A 22284-nucleotide genomic window follows, 5' to 3' on the forward strand; every position below is an offset into this window, starting at 1 on the left:
GACCTGACTGGATCACCTTCTCGGGTTTTTCTGGGTCCCAGTTGGAAGATTTTCAGTAAGCAGAAGCAGAGAAATAACTGTGGGTGAGGTGAATATGTTGGACAATGGGGGCCTGAATAGTATTTATCACGTGTACATCCACATACCTGTCAGCGCGTGCTGAGCAGGAACACGCTTGTGAAAGTGAAACACTTTGGTTGAAACCGTACTCCCCCCCCCCAACCAACCAACCCCCATTTCTCACTGGTTTCACACTGACTCCACAGCTCGGTTTGGTTGTCTGCTTGCAACGTGGCGCCTGAATTCCTCTCCAGTTACCGACTTCCTGTGGACCAATGGCAGGGACCGTCTCATTGGACGAGGCAGGGCCAGGCTAAAAACGGAGGCTGTGATTGGCTGTGCGTAAGGCGGCAGGAAGTTCTAGTTTGGTTGCATCCCTTTCCCAGGAAAAGGGGATCGGAATCGGGATTCGTGTCAGTGAGGGCTGTAGGTGTGTGTTAGTGGACTTGTCACCAGGCGCAGGTGCTCTTCTTTGCAGGTTTGGTTGTTGCCGGACGCTCGTTGCTACATTGCTGTACACCGGCGCTGAAGAGAGGAAGAAAGGTCCGTGTGTAGCAGTGAGAGTGGCGACACAGCCGCTTGCTTGTTGTGCTTATTGTGGTGTTGCAGGCCTGTTCGGACACAGAGAACCGAGACTGATGGCCGGCTTCAGATTGGTGTTTGCTGCGCTCCTGTGCGCTGTCGTGGTGCACGCAAAGCCAACGTTACGGAAAGAGAGAGTTCATCATGACCCAGAGCTGAGCAGGCAAGCCCACGAAGACAATAGGAGCTTCCAGTACGACCATGAGGCCTTTCTGGGCAAAGAGGAGGCCAAAACATTTGATCAGCTCACCCCCGAGGAGAGCAAGGACAGGCTCGGGTAAGGAAAGACCCTCATCCCTCTGACACACGAGCCGATTGTGATTCTGGAAAACATAGTAGTGATTGACTGTGTTATTGTCGCACGCTGGGTTCGGCTTGCGTTTTTGTAAATCACGCACACTTCTGCTGCTCGAGTGTGTTGCGTGTAACTGTTCAGGCTAAAGACATACAAATTTAACAACATGCGCACACGTGCATGCCATCGAATCTGTGCATTATTGCGCCACCGACTCTTTTCTCACACTCCTGTGGAGTTAATTGCGTGGCGGCAATCTTAATTATGAATCTTCATTAATGAATCATTTGTGGGCGATGAAGTTTTGAGTGAAGTTGCATCGCAGGAGATCAGTCTCCGTGCAGTGCTTCCGTCACACACTGCTGTTGGATCCACTTGATGCCCAACGAGCTTCTGTCAGTGGGCCTCTTCATGGACTAAAAAGTGTTTTCTTGCCACTGCTTTGGTGACAAGTTGGCACCTTGTGACCCACGTTGGTAAAGAGAAGTCCTTCCTGTGGTGCTGTGAGTGGGAGGAACCCTGTAACATCACAACGTGGCAACAGGGTCTAAGAATACACACCACAGCCACACTGCAGTTTTTACTAAATTGGGTTTGCCAGCTCCTCCTACTTGAAGCCACATCCCTTGTAGTAAAAATACTACAGCCAAATATTTATCTAGTGTTTTTTTTGTTTTTTTTATTCTGCTTGATGTTCGGTAGAGTTTTTTGACAATTTATCGATGGGTTGAAGGTCGATGCAGCACAAAGACTTGACTTGTCGTTCACGCCTCTGTGAAAATATATATTTTACTGTTAATATTACTAATCTCTGTCCCTTGTCCTTTGCTATACAGTAAAATCGTGGACCGAATAGACAGCAACGGAGACGGCTTCATCACTACAGCTGAACTCAAGGCTTGGATAAAACGTGTCCAGAAACGTTACGTATATGAGAATGTAGGCAAGGTGTGGACTGATTACGACCTGAACAATGACAACAAGATTTCATGGGACGAGTACAAGCAAGCCACATACGGATACTACCTTGGTAGGGGATCACTTGTTTTTACCCACACTTTCATTTATTTTTGAATTTTTTTTTTGAATCACAGTAATCAGTAATAACCTGATTTAAATGCTCCCTCTCAGCCAACCCGGAGGAGTTTGAAGATGCCATAGACCAGTTCAGCTTTAAGAAGATGCTTCCTCGTGACGAGCGGAGGTTTAGAGCAGCTGATCTGAACACGGACCAGGCAGCAGACAGAGAAGAGTTCACAGCTTTCCTCCACCCCGAGGAGTTTGAACACATGAAGGATATTGTGATTCTGGTAAGCCCACAGAAACCACATGGTAATTAAGTATGATCAGGCAGTAAGGCACATTAGTTTGTTGAGTTTTTGTAGAGGGCGTTGCTGAATGCACCGTCAGACTAGGAGAAAATGACATCCCCTCAAGTTAAGGTTCTGTAATTTGTCTCTGATAAGAAATATTATTCAATTACAGGAACAGATTTAAGTTTCTGTTCCACTCTCCCCACTTAAATCATTGTGCTACATTTGGATACCTCCCTAATGAAATTTTAACTTGGCCCGGAAATGATTGAGTTTCTATATTTTTTGGAGCAGGTCCAGTGGGACGATCCGTCTGTCCCATTTAGGACTCAATCTTTAAATATAAATTTGGCTTCGTGGAACGTTGGCGTGGCAAATGTTAGCAGCAGTGATGCACTATGCTGCTGTGTTCATAAAAATTGTACTACCCATTTGACAGAGTTAATTATTAATCTCTCATTTTTATGATGTTGCTGAATTGTTACCAAAGAACAGTTCAGCCAGAGGCGTCTTCACTGATTGTGGTGAATCTGGGTGAAGGTAACACAACAGTCACAGATTACACTCCCCAAAGCTATTGTACTCCCATGATGCAGAACTTCAACACAACCACGGTAAAAGGAGAAGCAGAAGAAGGAGACACTGTAGGACTTAACAGAGGACACGACTGTTAGCTGGTGGGACAGAAAACTAGTGGTGCTCGTCGTGCAGGTTCAGGCAGGAACATGAAGTAATCTCGCAAAGTGCCCACAATGCACCTACACACTCACTCACATAACGGAGCGCACTGTTTAAATGTCCGGTTTCGCATTTCTACCTGCTGATAGCGGCTTCTGTTGCAATGACCTGCTCTCAGGGGCTGGAGAAGTGAAAAAGCACCGACTTCCTCACCAACAAATTGTCCCCGTATCTGACGATTCTCAGCATTCAGCTTTGACAGGTTTTCTGAAACCTTTCTTAGATTTTAAGATCTGGAATAAAAGCAATATGTAACAGAAGCACAAATATAATACAACATGAAGCAGACATATATATTTAAAAATTAAATTTCAGTCAACACCGAGTTATTTAAACTTACTTAATCTTATTTCATGTAATCGATTTACATAATTGAATGTCTGTTGAAAAGATATTTTCTTTCACTCTTGATAGGTCAACAAACATGAACCACACGTTATCAAGCCATCGCTGTGCTTCAATTTCTTTGACAAGAACAGACCTGGCAAACTTGTTGTCAGGTATATGTAGGGTGTGACTGTAAAATTGTAAACATTGCCACAGTCATCTCCACATTTATTCAGGCCATTTATTTATTATAAACTGCAATGAGACTAAAGCTAGGTTGGTCAGTGATTCAAAACATTCTTCCATTAATAGATTTGTTGATTGACAGAAAATGAAAGGAATTAATGAAAGTTTTAGTCATCTTTAAAGCAAACATGTGAAACATTTCAACATGTTAGTAAAGTGAATGTCTTTGGTTTTGGGCTGTTAAACAATGAATTGAAGAAATAATCAGCAGATTAATCGATTTTGAAAATTATAGTTAGTGGCAACACTATTTAGTTTATCATCCAACCTTATTACATACTATTTTCATATTAAACTATGACAACATTTTCTCTTATTGAACCTAAAGTTATATTTGACCTGGAGTAGCTCACGGTGACTGTGATGTCCCTCTCTCGTCCTTATAGAAGATACAGAACATCTCTGACGCTGTCCATGTTTACAGAGCGTGACAACGGTGAACATCTCCTCCTGTTTACACGCGACCCTGCGCAGGTTAAGTGGGTGCAGCAGGGAAATGGATAGAAGGATCTTCCTGTTTATTATTAGTGCGCTATTAGACTACAGTAGCTACATGGCCATTAATCATTCAGCAGGCTTCAGAGAGGGCATCTCACCTGCAGGAAAGGATGCATCAGTGATCTGGATGTATGTAGCTGCGTGCACGTGTTATTCCCAGGTGTATTGCAGGTACTTTACAAGTACATGTGTTGTTGTTAACGAATGATCAGATCACACGGCAACCCTTTAAGTAACCATGTAGTTAGATTCTTACACTGTCGAATCCAGAATGTGAGAGATAAAACCATCTAGTGACACTTAAAAAAACAACAACTTGTGTTTCATTCAGTGGTTTGCTCAAAAGTGTGAATGGTCTTTTAATGCAGAGGGTTTGGCTCTCATTGGCCGTCCTGTAATTGTTGTGTCAGTCTGCCAGCCCTCAAACATTCACTCCGAGTAATAAAAGAGAAACATGTCGCCTCAGGCTATAGGAGAGAAAGTTTGACCATTGTTGACTCTTCAATGACATCATTAACTGGCTGTGAATGCAGGAAACTCTGGAGGACATTGACAAGAACAGCGATGGACATGTGGACGAGGACGAGTATATTGGTGAGTTCAAGCAATGAATTCAAAGAGATTAAACTAATTTAAAGAAACATGAAATAGAAAAGTTACAGTACAGTTGCATATTATCACAATAGCTGTTGTTAGCCAAGGTGTTGATGACAAAATCCTTTACATTTCATTAATTTACCTTTTACCTTTTTATTTGAACGCGCATCTATTTTTGTTCAGGTTTTGTTTATTTGTCATAGAAGTGTGTTTTATTTGTAAATTGTGTTTTACTGTAAATTTTTTCATTGAATTCCTAACATCTTTTCTTGTGTTTTAAAGCGGACATGTTTGCTCATGACGACGGCGGCCCAGAACCAGACTGGGTCAGGACTGAGAGGGAACAATTCTCTGACTTCCGAGACTTGAACAAAGATGGAAAGATGGACCAGGATGAGATCCGCCAATGGATTATGCCACAAGACTACGACCACGCCCAGGCAGAGGCCAGACATCTGGTGTACGAGTCTGACCAGGACAAGGTACGCTGTTTCAGATGCATCAACATGCTATGAAATCTGTTCCATGTTGCCTTGTTTATGTGACGTTTTGTCCACATTGATAATGACTCATTTCAACTTGCTTTTTCTCTGTTTACCCTTTTCACTTGAATTCTTCACTTTCACCTTTTATCATCTTGTGCCATTTTAGTTGTTTGTTTTTTTGGTGCTGATTTTTAAGGGGAGTGAGGGTGAAGAACTGAGTGGGCTAAAAGATTACACATGATCACTTGACAGGCATAAATAAGTGTCCTCATTGTTCAAAGAGGCTGTTTTTTCTTTTTTTTCTTCAAGCACTGCCTTAGTGGAAGGCCTCAAAAGATGTGATTATATAGATTGAAATAAGATCACCCTCATCTTTTTCATATTTCAATATTTTTTTAAATTTTGTTCAAATTATGTTTACTTATCTTGTAATTCTCTTGTTTCCTCTGATCAGGATCAGATCTTGACTAAAGATGAAATCCTGGAGAACTGGAACATGTTCGTTGGAAGCCAGGCCACCAACTACGGAGAGGACCTCACCAGGAACCACGATGAGCTCTGAGCTCTCAGTGCAGCTTCAAATGTGTGTGTGTGTGAGTGAGAGAGGAGGGTTGCTGAACACCTCGGTCTTTGAAGACGGAATCAGATCCTCCTCACTTCCTCCCACCAAAGCTGCCACCACTCCACCTTTCCTCATAAAACTGGAACAGAAGTTGGTGTGTTGGGTTTCAAACCAACACTGTATGTGTAAATGAGAGGACGGAGAAGCGTCGGCCCCACCACTAACTCTACGGGTCGTCTTCATATGGATGGTTTTGTTTCTGACATTCAGGAGCAAAGCCAGACCCAGTGGACTTACTTCCCATCGACGGTGCCTTCCAGCCGCATCGCCGGCTTCGCTGCCTCAGAGATTCCTGTAGAAAGTCTTTAATGAAACCTGTCAAAGCTGAATACTGAGAATCGTCAGATACGGGGACAGATTTTGATAGCAATGTGAAACCACAGCTCGGAACATTCATTCTGATTTTATTTATTTATCTTCTGAACTTTAGCTTTGAGAGGAATACAGTATTCAACTCAAGATTTTGTTCAAACTGAAAACACAAATGATGTTTCTTTGTTTACAGTCTTCCTGCCCTAATGACTTTGTTTGATTAGTTAAGTGCTTTACGAACTGTTAATGAACTGATGTTTAACGGCATGGTTTTTGCACGTGTTTGGTTTAAGTGTAGGCTGTGAACAACTTTTTTTTTCTCCATACTTAGTTTGAAATGTATTTATTGCTATGCTCCATGTTCAATCTTTTCACCTTTGCTGATGTTACGTTTGCGCTTTTCCAGTTTACAACACACTAATTTAATTATGTTTTGATTATGGTGAACACTTTTCACTTGACTTCTTGCTTCCTGTTACATCACTCCAAGGTCATCTGACATATCAGATGTACCAAATTTTTTTCAACTACACTTGACTTTGTAAATATCAAGCTGTTTTGTTTTTTTTTAACACGAGAAGTTTGTCTTTTTACCACATATTTTGTTAAATTAATAGTTTCTTTGACAGGTGCATTGAACAACGCAACTTTCAGCAGGTTTACATGGTCTTGTAATTTGAATCCAAACTTTGTCAAAAAGATTGCCAAAACACCTTTTCCTCTCCTACATCTTTTTTTTTGTGCGTACTTCAGTGTCCCAAACCTCAGTTGTAAAGTCCCCACATGACATTGGCACAAACATATTACAAACTGCACATGCTGACTTACTGTGTCCAAATAAAAAAAATAAAAGTATTGTGTGTTTTGTGTATAAAGCTGCAAAGTCTCAGCAATATGCTTAGAGGAAATGTAATGCTTTTATAGAAACTGTTGCTCTTTTATGAAACCTGACAAACTTCAGATTGGCAGTGTAAAGGAACAGTTCAACATTTAGAGAAACAAACTTTTCAGATTCTTGCTACAATATAAAGCTGTCAAGACAGAGAGTTCAGAAATTATGAGACAAAGTTGCATTTGCTTTATTGCACTAAAGGGTGGTGACAAATGAATCCACAAGTGTGAAATAGTACATGTAAAATTCAGAGAATATAAAGCTACTGCCAAGAGTCGGTTAGATTAGGTGAGCACAAACACAGGAAACAGAGTCTCAGCCAGCCTGGCTCTGTGCAAAGGTCACTCCTTGCAGCCTCCACATGGTTGCCCGGCAATGACAGGACTCCAGGAAGTAACTCTGCTTGGCCAAGAAGTAGCCAGACACAACCACACATTAACCACAACTTGTCGTTTTTACACTTTTGTTTGTGTACAGATCAATCAAGGAAGATGTAATGTGTCAGTGGGTTTTAAGAGGGCTGATATATATATTTTTTTTTTATCAGGGCACAGTAGCTATTTCCATTCTTTGTTCTGAGTTTAGCTAACCAGCTGGTAGCAGCGTAGGTTTGTCTACCACACAGACATGAGAGTGGTATCAAGCTTTCCTAATCTCACAATATGTATAACTATTTATTTAGCCAATAGATTTACATCCCCCGCGTGAATCCTGTATAATACCACGGTACTGTGCGGTTAAATTAACAGCGTAGACCCTTAAATGCAACTCTTGTCATTTAATTTCAGAATTCTCACTCTCACTGTTTTTTTTACAAATCCAACACAATCATCAAATTAAATATACATCACTCTAGAAACCAGTTAAAATACTTTCGTGTGGATGAAGCAGTGTCCTACTTTCCTTGTGTCCCTGCTGTTCCAGTACAGATGGATACAGGTAAACACTTGTCTGTAAACTCTACGGCGACTGAACTCCAGCCTGCAGCACGATACTTTAAACACCCTTTTAGACAGTGCTAGTTTCTCACAAGTTTTCTCTTAAACTCCTGGTGCTGATACTCACACTCATTCCGATTCTGCTCACTGGTTAAGGACAGTCTTTTTTAAGTAGTTGTAATAATTAGCTCTTTGTCAGACTTTTCATTTCTGCCTGTTTTAGTATTTCACCCTAACATTTGTTGCGAGTCCCAGTGCATGTACTGTATATATGCATGTTGTGTGTGCTTACACTTTCAGGCAGCTAATGGTGAAGGCCATTCAAATATTCAAGTGTGTATTTGGCTTTTGATTCATTGAATATCAGGAACAAGTGGATGCTGTTAACACTTCTCATGACTAATTGCAGTACACACACACACACACATACACACACACACACACACACACACACACACACACACACACACAGTAGAGATGGAGTTAATCTGACTTGCTGTTGCTGCTGGCTGTTGAAGTAAAACTCTGAGATGTAACTGAGAAAGCAGCTCTGCCACCCAGCCTGTCCCCTCTGCTTGCTCATGTGGAACATATGGATATATGTGTGCCAGTTAGCTAAACAAGTCAAGCGGGACCAATGCGATAAAGCTCATTAGGAACAAGGGACAGGGCGATGTATGTGTGGGCTGTGCTATTCTGTTGTAATGTAGGATCTTCCTCAAACACACTCAGACCAAAAGCCAAAAATGTCAGGAGAGCTGTTTTTCCAATATTTAGGTCATGTTTGATATATCTTACTCTTATTCAAATTACTTGACATTTCCCAGCTTCAGATGACTTCATAAGAGGGTGACATGACAATAACAGTGGCTATTTTATAAAAATGTTTAGAAATGGGTTACCAAAGTCTGGCATGGATCCACGTGTACAATTTCATCCAAGAATACAGATTTACTTTCAGATGAATTCCTTCTTTGTTTATCTGACAAAAAGCTCCATGTCTGAGGGATATTCAAAGTGGAGGTGTTGCCTGTGCGTAGCTATTTTCGGTCTCCACCAGAGAATATAATAGTTGCTCTATTGCCTTGCTAAAAAGTGTGGGGTCAGTCCTGCTTCGTACATTTGAATAATTGGGAGGCTTCAAACATTAAGTTCCTTAATGTACTTCCTCCTGATAGCGTATGAGGTTTGTCATGTGTCACAGTGCATCTGTGTGTCACAGCCAGTGTGAGTGAAGGTGGATGAGTATTAGTGGTGCACAGAGATGTAAAAGAACCAAATGTGTGTTTGCCTGAACAAGATGGGGGCACATGGGTTACCTGCCTCGCGGCCCTGTTAAACAGTCTGCCCCTCCTGTTTATGATAGGTTCCTAATCATTCACACTGGGGGAGTGTGTGCACAGTAATGCCTTCGGACGGCTCTCATATGAGTGTCTGCGTAGATCAACCCCTCTCCTCTGATAATAATGAGCCCCCTGGGTGAGATCAGGGTGGGGACAGTGGGAGAGGAGGGTCATAAACTGAAGCATATTAATGTCTACTACCACGAGCCCCCTTCCCCGTCCAGTATAATTTTCACTGGAGTCTTCTCCACCAACAATCTCCCTTTAAATAGCTTTTTTTCATGGTGCACTTCTGGTTCCATATCAGCAATTAACAGCAGCAAAGCCAAGATGACTGCTACAATTAAACAGCCTGAATAACAAACTGCACAGAGCATCCAGTCCCCCCTCAGCTCCCCTGCTCCTCTCTGACTCTCATGCTGTCATGCTGCCCTATTTTTCATCTGAGTATATCTACGCTCCCTCATCTTTGTCTTTTATCTCTTGTGTTTGTTCCTTCCACCCTGGGGATTTATAGCCCAGGGTGTTGTTTGTAATGATCTTTGGGACATCTGACCCATCCTGTGCTGAGGCTTTCATAACAAGCTTTCTACCCATTATATAATAACATGCATAACAGCAAAGAAAAGGACAATCTTTGTTCATTATTAAGCTATTAAGACAAAACATCTTATATCTGTATGATGTTATGCTTTAACATGACAGCTCAAGGGACAGCTCAGGCTTTCCTTTCCCTGCAGTGAATGGGCCAAATACATGGTGTAAGTGCCCTCAGGAGAACCGAGACTTTTTTCTTTAATGAATATAACATTTAGAATAGCATTGTCATTACTATTACTGCTGTTCAAACCAAAGTTAGACATACCACAGCTACTTCTCAGCTGCACATAAGCTTTATAGAAGCTTTATAAAGAAAACACTGTGTGTAAAGATGATGCACAGCAGCCATCATCATCATCATCACTCTGAGGTCATGTCCACTTTCTACAACCCTGAAGTGACTTCATATTATGCAGTTATAAACATGTGTACGGTGAGTGTCTGACAGGCAGATTCTAGTTTGTTAGTTATATTATTTATCATATCAACAAAGAATACTGTCGGAGTTTGTCAGACATGAACAAAACTTCTTGCAAACAAAGAAAGAACTGCGTGTTGTGCCCCAGGCTTGACAGATGAAATCTTTTTTACAATCATCCATCTAGAAGAACTCATCAGAAATAAAGGACATTTTACTGAACACTGCTACCCTTCAATCATAATGAATACTAAGACATTAAATCATCCTCAGTCACACTTAAATCACATAGTTTAGTCTATCCAGTAATTAAAGGTTCAGCGTGTTTGAATGAGATTGTATTTTGGCCGATAAAAAAGTAGTCAGGATTTTTCCAACAGACTTATTCAAGGGAGTGTGGAGGAAGCAGAATTTATATGACAAATTAAAATTCATGGAAAATATAATTTCAGAGTTTAGTGAGTAAATACATTTGCAAAATCCAAACAACTAAAAAAAATGTAGACACCTCCCATCTGGTGGTCAAAATCTTTTTAGGCTGCACTGGTTGAACTTACCTCGACTTTAGTATTTCTAAAATGTTGCCATGATGATACACAGACCCTCTGTGTTCATGCATGTTGTGTGATTGTATATGGATGTCATGTGAATGTAGGCTAATTCAGTGCCTTGCATGTTTCTACTTCTGGACAATGAAGCTTGAAGAAATCTATCAATCTTTCATGTGATCTCAGACAAAGTGCTCATCTCTCCTCTTTCCCATCATAGGACTTTACTCCTCCTAGTGGCGGTGAGACGGAACAATAATCAACCTCGTCTCTCTTTTTAAGAACGACACTTGTGCTCGTCTATCACGAGTTTTTATGTGCCCATCAACACAGTGTAGATAGGGAATCGACCATTAATGACTACACAATTAGAGAGAAGGCTTTAAAGAGCAATACATTTCAATTTAGAAACCATAAACCCAGTGACTTGGTAACTAATTGTAAGTGCCTCTGGAGAAATGGGAGCCCTTTGGACTGAGGTCAGGAGGACTCAAAATCAGTTTCAAACAGCTTTTAAATGGATGCTTCAGTCGCCCACCCACTCTGACAGGCTTCTGCATATCTTACATGATATACACAGAGAGAAACTTTTATTTGAAAGACGGGTAAAGTTGTACATAGTTGAGTTGTTTGGGAGTTCATGACAGTTAGGGTGGAGACAATGCTATCCCAGACAGACTTGATGTCTTTGGACAAAACGGCTCTCTCGCTCCATTTATCAACATTTGTCTCCCTCTTTCTCTGGTTCTCTCTCCCCGTGTCCCAGCATCTGGATACCTTTGGGATGGAGGGGAGGAGAGAGGAGACGAGGCCTTTCCCATCCTACTGTTCCCCAGGGGGCTTTAGTTGGTTTATGATCTTGTATCTCACATGATAAAGTCACATCTAATCCTGTTAGGAGTTAATATCTTCCTGTGGAATAGAGGGGACAGCAGGAGGGACAAAAGAGGCGAAGATGAAATATGCCGTATTTGAGGAGAAAGGGGAATATTTAAAAGGCTCTATCTGCCTTTATTTGCTGGCCCACATATTGGTTTTGGGTTAGAGTATACATACGGCTTGTGTTTGTGTTTCTGTGCCTTTGTACCCTCATGGGATCTTTCCGGCTGCTGCCTGCGTATCTGACAGACTCCTCTCAAGGTGTTTTCCCCTCGCTGTCTTTCTGTATTTGCTCCATCTCTGCTCCCTGAGTGAGAAAGTTCACCCTCTAGGCCCCATCTGAGCTCCAGGCCCCCAAGGCCTCTGCATTCCCAAAGCTCCTGCACACCGGAGCCCCTCAGGCTCCCTGCTATACCACGGGGAATACCCCCAAGAACCCCTAGGCCCCTCAGACTGTGAAGCAGCAGCTCTGCACAAGAGAGCTAGCCCGAGGGGAGGGGGAATGCTGTCTGGGAATACAACTGAGAACATGCTTCACTTAACATCCGAACATTCCCTGACAGCGCCTCCTGTTGGTGCAGCATTGTTTTTGCATACGGGCCTCCTTGTAACCCCGTTAAGTTTCCTCTCTGGGGCCTTGACCTTGTTAACAATCCCTTGGGGCTCATAGAGGCCTCTGTGCACTACATATGCATTGACCTTTCCAGTTCCCGGGGGTTAAATAATGTCTTTTTAGCCCAAAGAATCACAGCAGGACCTGGATGCTGATGTTGGATGCACCTGGGACTTTACTGAATGACATATTTAAAAATAGTATCTTTCCCTATTAGGTAAATGAAAACACTCACTGTTCAATAGAACACTAAAGCATGAAAAAATAAAGGTTCAAACTTGCATATATGGAATAAAGTTTTTTTTTTCTTGGCTTTCATTAAGACAGTTATAGGTTAGATCACACTTGTATTCAAAAAGAAACCTTTTTGGGGGGTTGTATGTGGATCTGGAGGCTGTGAAGCTAGCGGGCCTGCTGTCCTACAGATGTCTTGGGCTGTGCGTTACCAGGTGTACGTCACCTGAGATTACCCACGCTGACACCCCTTGAAGGCAAACAGCCAGCAGTACAGCTGAGGGGGCATCTGGTGGCGTGTGTGCATGTGAGTGCGAGTGTGTGTGCGTGTATGCGTGTTCATGCATTCAGAATGGGAGTAACGTTTGGCAGGATGGGAGTGAGTACATTTGCTGTATTATTGGAAATTTTATATGCTCACATAATCTCCAATGGGAAGCTTTCTCATTTATAGTGGAATGTAAGAAAACAGATTGAACAATGTAGGGTTGAGGTCAGTATTTCTTTGAAAGGGAGTGATAATGATGGTGGTAAGTAAGCATCAGATCCTCACACGCCATACAGCCTTGGCAGTCTGCAGTTAAGAGTGAACTGGAGTGAGTAAAATGTTCAACTCTGCTGTCCCTCTGATCTTCCTCTGCTTCCCAACACCCCTGCAGAGAGAGAACAAAGAGAAGCCTGTCTTAATAAAAGTGCACTGGATTAAGAAACATAAAAAAACCAGAACATCACAGAGATACTACCTCGCAACCATTATGCGAATTGGAAAACAACCTGAATCACCACTTCAAATGAGCCGACTGACCCTGAACAGGAGAAAGGCATTTTAATCTTTGTTAGTTTGGCAAGTGTAAAAGGTCTGCAGTGGAAAACAAAGAAGCAGTACAGGTGTGAGTGTGTGTGTGCACTTTACTGTACTGTACGTGTGCTTCTGTTCAGTATACGAGTTGATGCCTTCGGTAAAGGTGGGTTGAGGTTTCCATGTGTGAACACATATAGCCAAAAGCTAAGCATACCCTGCTCGTATGTGCGTGTTTACATTGCTTTTCCAGGTATATAACATAATTAGCCCACAGAGCCATGCAACATCTCTTTCTGCCCACATTGAGTCATATTTTATTAACATACCTGTTGTAGCTGAATCATCCCATCTCTTATGGCCTTGCACACGAGCTGACACACAACTCCATCCACATCATGTATATTTGATGGGCCGGGGCGTACTCTGAATGTGCCTTTCTGTTTCTCACTTTCATTTACATTACCATATTTATTGTGGATACTCAATACTGCTAAGGGCACGAGTAAAATGGACACGAGCCATCAGCAGTCTGAGGAGGTAAAGTAAAAGCAGTATATGAGTTCAGTCACACTCCAGCGCTTACAGCTCAAGTACCATCTGCTGGGCCGAAAAGGCTGATACTGCCATCATGTGGCTCGGGGATGTAAAGTGCCGCTCTGGACTGGAGGCTAATATTTACAAGAGACTTGAGCATGTGCGTTTGTGCAGTTTGGGGCCGAGCCTGTGCAGAAGGGGGCAGTCAGTGGAGTACAGCCTGCTGACAGTCAGGTATGTCTCTTTTCTAATGAGATTTATTGGGTTCCAGATGTTCCTAGTTATGAAGATGTGTGTCTGAGATTTAGGAGCGAGAGACCTGCACCCTGTCAGAGTGACAGAGGGGTGCTGTTTTACTGTCTGTCACCCCTCCTCCCACCACCACCACCTCCCCTCTTTCCCCACCACCTCTTAACCTGACAACACCCACACCTCCTCTGTCTCACCCACACACACACACTTTTATCCTTGACGCCCATGTGAATCAAGATTTTATAGACTTACAGGAACACAGAAAATACCAAAGGAATATGCATGTAATGGTAAGCAAATACACCACACATATATATATATATACATATATATATACACACAAAGCAATTTGGTGAGCATCATGTATATTTCAAGAACATAAACGATGTTGACATTCCCCAAAGTAAAAATTCTCAATTTAATGGACAAAAAGTGACAAACTGTCCACTTCCTAAATCCAGTTTACAATATCCAGCACATTTTCAAGGTGAGACCATTTTAACAATGAAACAAGAAGCCAGTGCAAGTGTACTAAAATATACAAAATAGTGTATCAACATTTTCCTCATCTCGCATATAAAATCTTGGCTCAGAATGAATGTGGTACTGTACCCTCTCAAAGTCTGAGTTCTAATGTCAGGTAACCAGAACGAGTGCTACTTGAGGTGCATCTTGGAGATCTCATGGATCATCAGCGAGTCTGTTCTCCTGACGTTGTCTGTCTGGCTGAGGCAGGCGTCAGCTGTGCTCACCGCTTTAGCAAGTCTGGCAAGGCACCATAACCGCTGACCAGGCTCCAGGCGTCTTTCTCCACTAGCTGGCACAACATATTGTCACCTTCCTCTTTGTCCTCCTCCTCCTCCTCTCGCTGCTCAGATGGCAGGCTGCAGCTTGGTCAGGTTCCTCTGGTGCATGCTGTGGTGGCGCACCAGCTCGTCAGAGCGGGCAAACTTCTTCTGACAGTTGGACCAGCGGCAGGTAAAGGGCTTCTCACCTGACAGGGAGGGGACAAACAAGGAAAAACAAGGGAAAGCACTGCTTTAGAATGAATTCAACCTTTGGATTGAAAGCTTGTACATGAATTAAAATCAGGAGGACCATCTTAACAAAACAAAAATTGCACTGGGAAAAGGATGGAGAGGTAGAAAATAAAGGTATACGCACTTGTTTTACCTGTATGAGTCCGAGTGTGCGTCTTAAGATGATCTGACCGTGAAAACTTTCTCTGACACGTCTCACACTGAAAGGGCTTCACTCCTACACAGAGACAAAGATGGTTGCAACACCGTCAGAGACATAAATGATAAGAGGGTGGGGTGAGGGTCAAACGTTTAAACATATGACTATAGGGAGAGCAATTTTTCCTTTCAATGAACACTATTGAGGGAGATTTTACAATTTTAACACAGCTTGGTGTCTACTTTCTAATGTGACAACATTGACTTTTCAAATATTTTTTTTTTAGAAATCACACAAAATAATGAATCAAGTCTTTTATGTATCTATTAAGCCCTGGAACACTCATTGATAATTGTCATTGTCAGGATTTCAGAAAAAATTAAGCACTGATTACAATAACCAAAGTCTACTTCAGAAAATACTGACCAAAACTAAATCTAATAAAATGTTTGGATTATTTTGATTTGTTACGTTGTCTGTTTTATTACTTTCTCCACAGTGCCAGGAAATACTAAATCCTCAAAATATTTATTCTTTTTTATTTGCCAAAAAGTATATATATACTATCTCTATATTTTTGTATATTATATACAAATATATAGAGTCTACAAATACTTGAATCTTCCTTATTTTTTTTTTATTTTGCTACATTGTGGAATATAAAATCCCCCAGGTTTCATGTCAACATCTAAACTCCCTGAAAAAAACCACAGAGGTCATGAACTCACAATCCTCAGTGGGAGGTACAGCTTTTAGAGATACATTAGATTAGCACCATTGTACCTGTGTGTCTGCGCTGGTGCCTCTTTAACTGGTCAGAGCGAGAGAATCTGCGGCCACAGTCCGTGTAGTCACACTGGTAAGGCTTCTCTCCTGCAAAATAAAACCCGCCATCGTCATTACATTTAGGTCTGAGCAGGGAAAAGTGGGTACAAATCATGTCATCGATCTCACCTGTGTGTTTGCGGCCATGCATCTGCAGATGTGACAGCTTGAAGTATCTCTTGCTGCAGCCGGGATAAGAACACATGAAGGGACGTTTCTCACTGGCCTCTGAGGGCCTCACAGCTGGAGGAGCAATACCAGGAACCCGTCTGACATCCTTTAAAAAAAAAGGGAGGAAGAAAAACACAGAGGGCCTTGTAGTACAGACGTTTAGTTTATGTGTGTATTCACTGTATGTATCTGTATTAATTAGTATTAGGTCTGACTAACCTGAAGTCCTCTGAAGACACCGTGTGTGTGTATGTGATACTGGGCGCTGAGGAGCATGGGTGGAGGTGGGGCTGAGTGGTCAACATCGTAGCTGGTTGCATGACTACTGCCAGGACAAAATAACAAGTTTATTAATACCGTAACTTAAATGCCAGGTTGTCTGAGAGAATATAAAACACACTTTTTAAACATCACAGCTAAATGCTTGACGTTAACATGGCATTAAAGGAACTGAAAACTCTCACTCAGCTTGTAAATTACTGAGATGGCGTCCAACATGGATATATTTTTACTGCCAAAGTTGGAACTGTTTGGTTATTTCATGCGATAGATTTCTACATTTGTGTTTTGCACTGATTTGAAGTGGTTTGACAGCGACCCACAGAGAGGAAAAGGTGATGTCACCTTCTTTAGTGGGCCAATCAGAGTTAAGCAACATCTAAATCAGAATTTGATGACAGTTTTTGTGTTGTTTGGTTTTCAAACACCTACACATTCTGATAAAGGAGATTAGATGATATTTTCAGAGTTAAATACTTTTTAAAGCTGAAGAATTATTTTTTTTTTTGGTAAATTGATATTTGATTGTTGATTTAATGTGTCATGAATATCAAATGTTGTCGAAAGTACTTAAGACTTGAAGCCAAGGTTTGAGGGGCTTTAGCTTTAAAACAAAGTCCTTGCAGAAATTAGATCAAGTCAAAGTGTCCTCATTTAAATCAGTCGTTAAAACATACAGTACGACACACAAACATTATTATCCTCCTCCTCTGCACCACCTCAATCATTGATTAAGACTGAAAAGTACAGCATGCTATTTTTTTTATTTTTTTTTATTCTAAAAGGTTCACCTCTTCATGGATGATGCCAGGCTGTTCATTTGGTTCCATGTTACGCACTCCAGCTGAGAGGCCATTTGGTACAAATTATCACTGTGTAAAACATACAACACAGTAAAAAAGACTTTGGTTTGTGACATTATAGGGGAACAAAATACATAATACATTAATAAATTAAAGGTTTTTGGACATGGTTAGCTCTGGGATCATAACAGATTTAGGGAACTTATTATTATTTTTATGGTTTTGTTCATTTGTTATTTTTGGAAAACCTTGAACTTAAAAATCACAGTTAATATTTCGGTTACTGTGAATTCCCTCCTGTCACTTATCTTCCTTTGTACAGAAAATTAAAATGTTTCATTAAGGGGAACTCCAAATGGTTCGCTTATTAACACATTCTGTCCACCCACCACACTCCTCTCAGGCTTCATTAAAAACCACGGGCACTGAGCCATTCTTTACCTTGGCAGATCACACTAGTGCACACGCATGCACACACACACACACACACACACACACGCACACACACACTTGAAGATGCGATTGTGTGTTCTGTGGGGGCGAGTGCCTCCGTGCCTAGTACACCATGGACCAGTGCATGACATCACTCTGTCCTCAGTATCATTAATGGCGGGAAACAGTTTCGGGGGGAATTCTGGACGGCATTCCTTGAGAAGTCCTTGAGGGAAGGATCGTGATGGTTTGCTAATCAGCTCTGAACTATGCTAAAATGTGGAAAGACTCACTGATATCTGACATATATACACTGTGTGTGTGTGTGAGCATGTGCATGCGTGTGCATGTTTCTGTTTGTTTGAGGGTTTCCAGCTCATGCCATGAGCTCTAACAACAGTGCAGTCTTCCCTCTTCTTATCAGCTGCTGTCCCAGTATTTGGGTTGCACATGTTCCTTTTCTCCAATAACATCGCAGGCCGGCATCTAAAGAATTTGATCCTAATTTACCCTTTGAGATGTTTTGCATCAAAAATGAAAACAAGTTGGAAGCACATTTCGAGGTTCAAATGAGCAGATTTCCAACATTAGCTTCCCCACCCTTCTCGCAACTCTCACTTTCACTGAACTTGTCTCTTTTACTTTTCTCCTCGTTTTTCCTCAGGGTGGACTCAGACACATCAGCAGTACATCACTCACTGTTTGTTTTGGCCTGCTGAGCACCAGTGGGCAGCACTTAACCTCAGAACAAATTAGGATTCACAATCCAGACAGTGTAGAAGCAAACACAGGGCTTAATGTGGGATCAGTGAGAGTTCACACTTCTAAAAATTACCAGCTAGTGAGCAAGCTGCCTGTGGTGTCGGTGGAAAGAATCTGACATTAACAAATGTGCGAGGAGTCTGAAAACATTTGAGGAGAGTGGAGTTGTGTTGAAGGGAATTATTATTATATTATTTCAAGGAAAAGTGAGTCAAATATAGCAACAATAAATGCATGCAGAGAGAAACAGTACCTGTTGTAGTTTCTCAGCAGCAGAGCTTGGCTGCTCGGACAAGATTCAGAAGGATTGTGACAACCAAACATGGGATTAGGAGCCGGATACTGCTGGTCAACTGAATACAAGAAAATACAAAAGTTGCTTCAAAACAGGGTCACAACTCCCAGTTGTTTAGATAATCAATTAATATACAATTATTTGCTCAATTAATCAATTGACTGATTGTCTTTAAAAGATCAGAAGATTACAAATATGCTCTTCATCATTTCCTAGGATCTGAGCTGACATATTCAAATTGCTTGTTTTGGCCACACAACAGTCCAAAACACAAAGATACTAATTTTGTTTATCAGAGAGGACAAATACAAAACAGTAAACATTCACATTTGTATAGACAGAAGCTGTCATTTTTTTCACCAAATTAATTTGGTGAAAAAAATGACTTGAGTGATGAATCTGGTATTAAAATGGTTTCTCACTGAGTTTTATGTGTTGCATTTTGTCCCATTACAGCTAACTAATTAGTCATATAGAGCTGAAAAACCTATCTTCATCTCAAAATGATAATATACATTTTATACATTTTTTTTTTCAGGACATACACAAAACCCATGCACACAAGAATATATTTTCAAAATGAAAAATAGTTCATTTCTAAGACATAGGCACGCATAGTTCCTCTGTTCAAAGAGAGGATATGTCAATGAGAAACACTGGTCCTTTTCAGGTTCATATAGTATATTGGCCCCCAGACAGTTTTTGACATTCCAACAGAGTCACATAAAGCCATTTCCTCAAGTTATAATTTCCAGAGTCATTAACCGTATGTGTGCTTAAAGAGCGAGAGGGAGAGTGTGTTTATGTATGTCTGCGTATATGAATGTGTACGCAGACAGGGATGGAGAGAGATGAAGGAAAGTGGATAATGGCCATTGTGTTCTGATATGAAAAATTGTGGGTTACTTATTTAACCTTGCTGTGACATGACAGTCTTCCAGTCTGCAAATCAATTTCGTGAAAACAAGTCAGGGCGCAGAGAGTTACCTATGTTGTTTGGTGGTGACAGTGTGTCCTCGTGTTTGAAGGACAGGCTGGAGAGCTGAGGGGTGTGGTGAGACGGAGTGTGACCATAACTGGGGTTACTATCTAAACCGACCGCTCCATAACCTGAGAGAAAAACAAAGAGAGAGGAGACAGAAATAAAATGATCTGGTCGAGTCATCAGCTCACCGGCTCACAAATGACTGTAACATTCTGAAGCTTTCAAAGTGGTCTGTAGTCATCTGGTCAGTTATCTATATCCCGCTGGTAGTAGCTCTTAGTTCCTGGCAGGGTTACCACAGAGAGACATTCATCACACAAGTAAATCCTCTTTCCTTGTAACATATTAGTTTTCCCTCCATCTATCTTTGGCCTTGTGGTTGCAATATTTATGGCAGGTGGAAAAAGAAATTTGGCAAACATACCACAGACAGACTGAGATGAGCTACTGTTGAATACTCTCAGTAAAAAAAAAAAAAACAAGGTTGTGGAGTAATGAATTGCATTTGGGCTAATTTAAAACTTAAACTTGCTGGGGTTGCAAAAGTGTTAGCACTTGGATTTTTAGATCTTTATTGTAATTTTAGTGTTTTCTAGTGAAGCACAGAGCAAGTTAAAGCAGAAGATAGGGGAAATTGATCTTAATGTATAAGCACATGCAATTTGTAATTTTACATGCACATATAATGTGGACAGTCTGTGATATCCAAATTTAGGCCCAGTAGGGAAGTTGAAGTTTCTAAGAAGAATGATTCTCAAACTCTTAAATCCCTGCAGCTTGCAGATATCACTTCACTTCATCAAAAACTACTTTCCACTGGGCAAACAAGGCTCACTGCCATGCATATTATCTCTGATAGTCACATAAGCAGACACACACTAAATTATGTGTAGTAAACCCCAACAGACACAAACACTGTTTACAGTGAAGGTAGAAACATCATATCTATGTTAACACTGAAACAAAAATAAAGTTTCATCCAAAGTAAAGATTGCATTGCCTGCAGCTGAACTTCCTCTGATCTGATTTATGTAGGTCTAGGATTTTAATAAAATCCCCAAAATACAAGCTTATGATTCAAAGTTCATAGCTTGAGACTGTTTTTCAATTTAATTCCATTTAATTGATTTGGGAAAGAAAGAAATGCTCTTGAATAGACATCTTAAATAAATAGGTGTTTTTTTTCACGTGTCCTTTCTTTTTCTAGCAGAGGAGGTTGATTTGCTGATTAACACAGCAACTGGAATCAAGGGACATCACAGGGACAGCAAGAGGAAAGCTTTACACAGGTTTCCAAAAAGTATGAAATATAACATTAAAATAGAAACTTAACAGTGCTCTGAGGTCTTTTTTAATAATCAGCTGATGAGTGATTTCAGTATCCTAGCTTCCTGTCTTGGCTAATTTCAAATTAAAGTTATTTTTCATGACTATCATTAGATCATTAAATATTTTCATGTATATTTTAATAACCTGGTTGGTATTTATGTCATAGCTTGCTAACTGAACCTAGGACTGGTGGGTTGTAAGACTGATGCCCTCACAGTTGTTGTGATTCAGAATGACCCAGTACAGCTAATAACACCCCGCTCAGGCACCACACTTTTGACAACTACTAAACATTGCTACATCAAGAACAGACACAGGCCTGTAAAACAAATTAAGGGTTAGATTGGTTGGTGTGTGATAGTAGCTGCTCTTTGTGTTTCACTGCTCAGAGAGAGAAGACAGAGGTGGGACTGGTAATGAGCATGCTTACCCTGGTTCCTGGGTGCAGGAGGGCTGTCCACACAGCCAGGCAGGTAGGCTCCATTGGGAAACATCCTTGGTTGGGTTGCAGTCGGCTCTCCGAAGGCCCCAACCCGACAGGGGCCTGAGCCCGTAAACTGGCCAGAGAAGTGCACTGTGAAGGCCCCGAGTCCACAGTGTGGGTCCTCGATTGGGTCGGCGGTCCCCCAGCCTGGCTCCTGCTTAATGAGGGAGTGGTGGGAGGGCAGGGAGCTGTAGGGAGAGCTAGGGTGGAGGTCCAACAGTTGGCTCCACTGGCCACCGCCAACAGACATCCCACAGCTGCCACCAGATCCTGGTAAGGATGGCACAGGAGGTGCTGGTGGTAAGAGGGTCAGATCGCGAACATCTGACCCCAAAGACATGGCTCCATATGGTTCGGTCAGCATTGGGGAAGGCAGGTTAGGACAGTCCAAACAAGGAGTGGTGGTATCCCAGTTGAAGACACAGTAGGGAAATTAACAAGTCTCACGGTAATAAACTCCTCAGAGTGCAACAAAAACGCTATCTGAAGCAATAAGATTAGAGCAAGCTCTTCAGCAGAAATAAATATCAGTTCTCACAACGCGCTAGAGGAGCCATCTTTCCTTCCTCATGGGATGAGGAGACAGACTATTGAAATTAACTGACTGATGAA

General features: G+C 41.5%; 2 protein-coding genes across 10 annotated transcripts; one reads left to right on the top strand and one right to left on the bottom strand.

Annotated features, from left to right (window-relative positions):
- Nucleotides 1-439: 439 nt before the first annotated feature.
- Nucleotides 440-6924, top strand: rcn1 (reticulocalbin 1, EF-hand calcium binding domain). Its single transcript, XM_069174160.1, has 6 exons — nt 440-919; nt 1774-1967; nt 2069-2247; nt 4593-4653; nt 4939-5138; nt 5596-6924. The coding sequence occupies exons 1-6, from the start codon at nt 699-701 to the stop codon at nt 5701-5703; spliced, it is 963 nt and encodes a 320-aa protein (XP_069030261.1). The 5' UTR covers nt 440-698; the 3' UTR covers nt 5704-6924.
- A 7564-nt stretch (nt 6925-14488) lies between these two features.
- wt1b (WT1 transcription factor b) lies at nt 14489-22108 on the bottom strand. 9 transcript variants are annotated; one of them, XM_069173790.1, is made up of 9 exons: nt 21619-22108; nt 19862-19984; nt 18833-18932; nt 17374-17454; nt 16523-16625; nt 16262-16409; nt 16091-16180; nt 15302-15385; nt 14489-15122 (listed from the first exon to the last, which is right to left on the bottom strand). In XM_069173790.1, the coding sequence occupies exons 1-9, from the start codon at nt 22034-22036 to the stop codon at nt 15001-15003; spliced, it is 1269 nt and encodes a 422-aa protein (XP_069029891.1). In that variant the 5' UTR covers nt 22037-22108; the 3' UTR covers nt 14489-15000. The 9 variants fall into 9 exon arrangements, with proteins under 9 accessions (XP_069029891.1, XP_069029889.1, XP_069029890.1 ...); XM_069173788.1 differs by having other exon boundaries at nt 15293-15385; XM_069173789.1 differs by having other exon boundaries at nt 15293-15385; nt 16523-16628.
- Nucleotides 22109-22284: the final 176 nt, after the last annotated feature.

This window comes from Embiotoca jacksoni, unplaced genomic scaffold, assembly GCF_022577435.1.
Source record: "Embiotoca jacksoni isolate LCO1_2020_lvr unplaced genomic scaffold, fEmbJac1.0.p SCAF_6, whole genome shotgun sequence".
NCBI classification, from domain to species: domain Eukaryota; kingdom Metazoa; phylum Chordata; class Actinopteri; family Embiotocidae; genus Embiotoca; species Embiotoca jacksoni.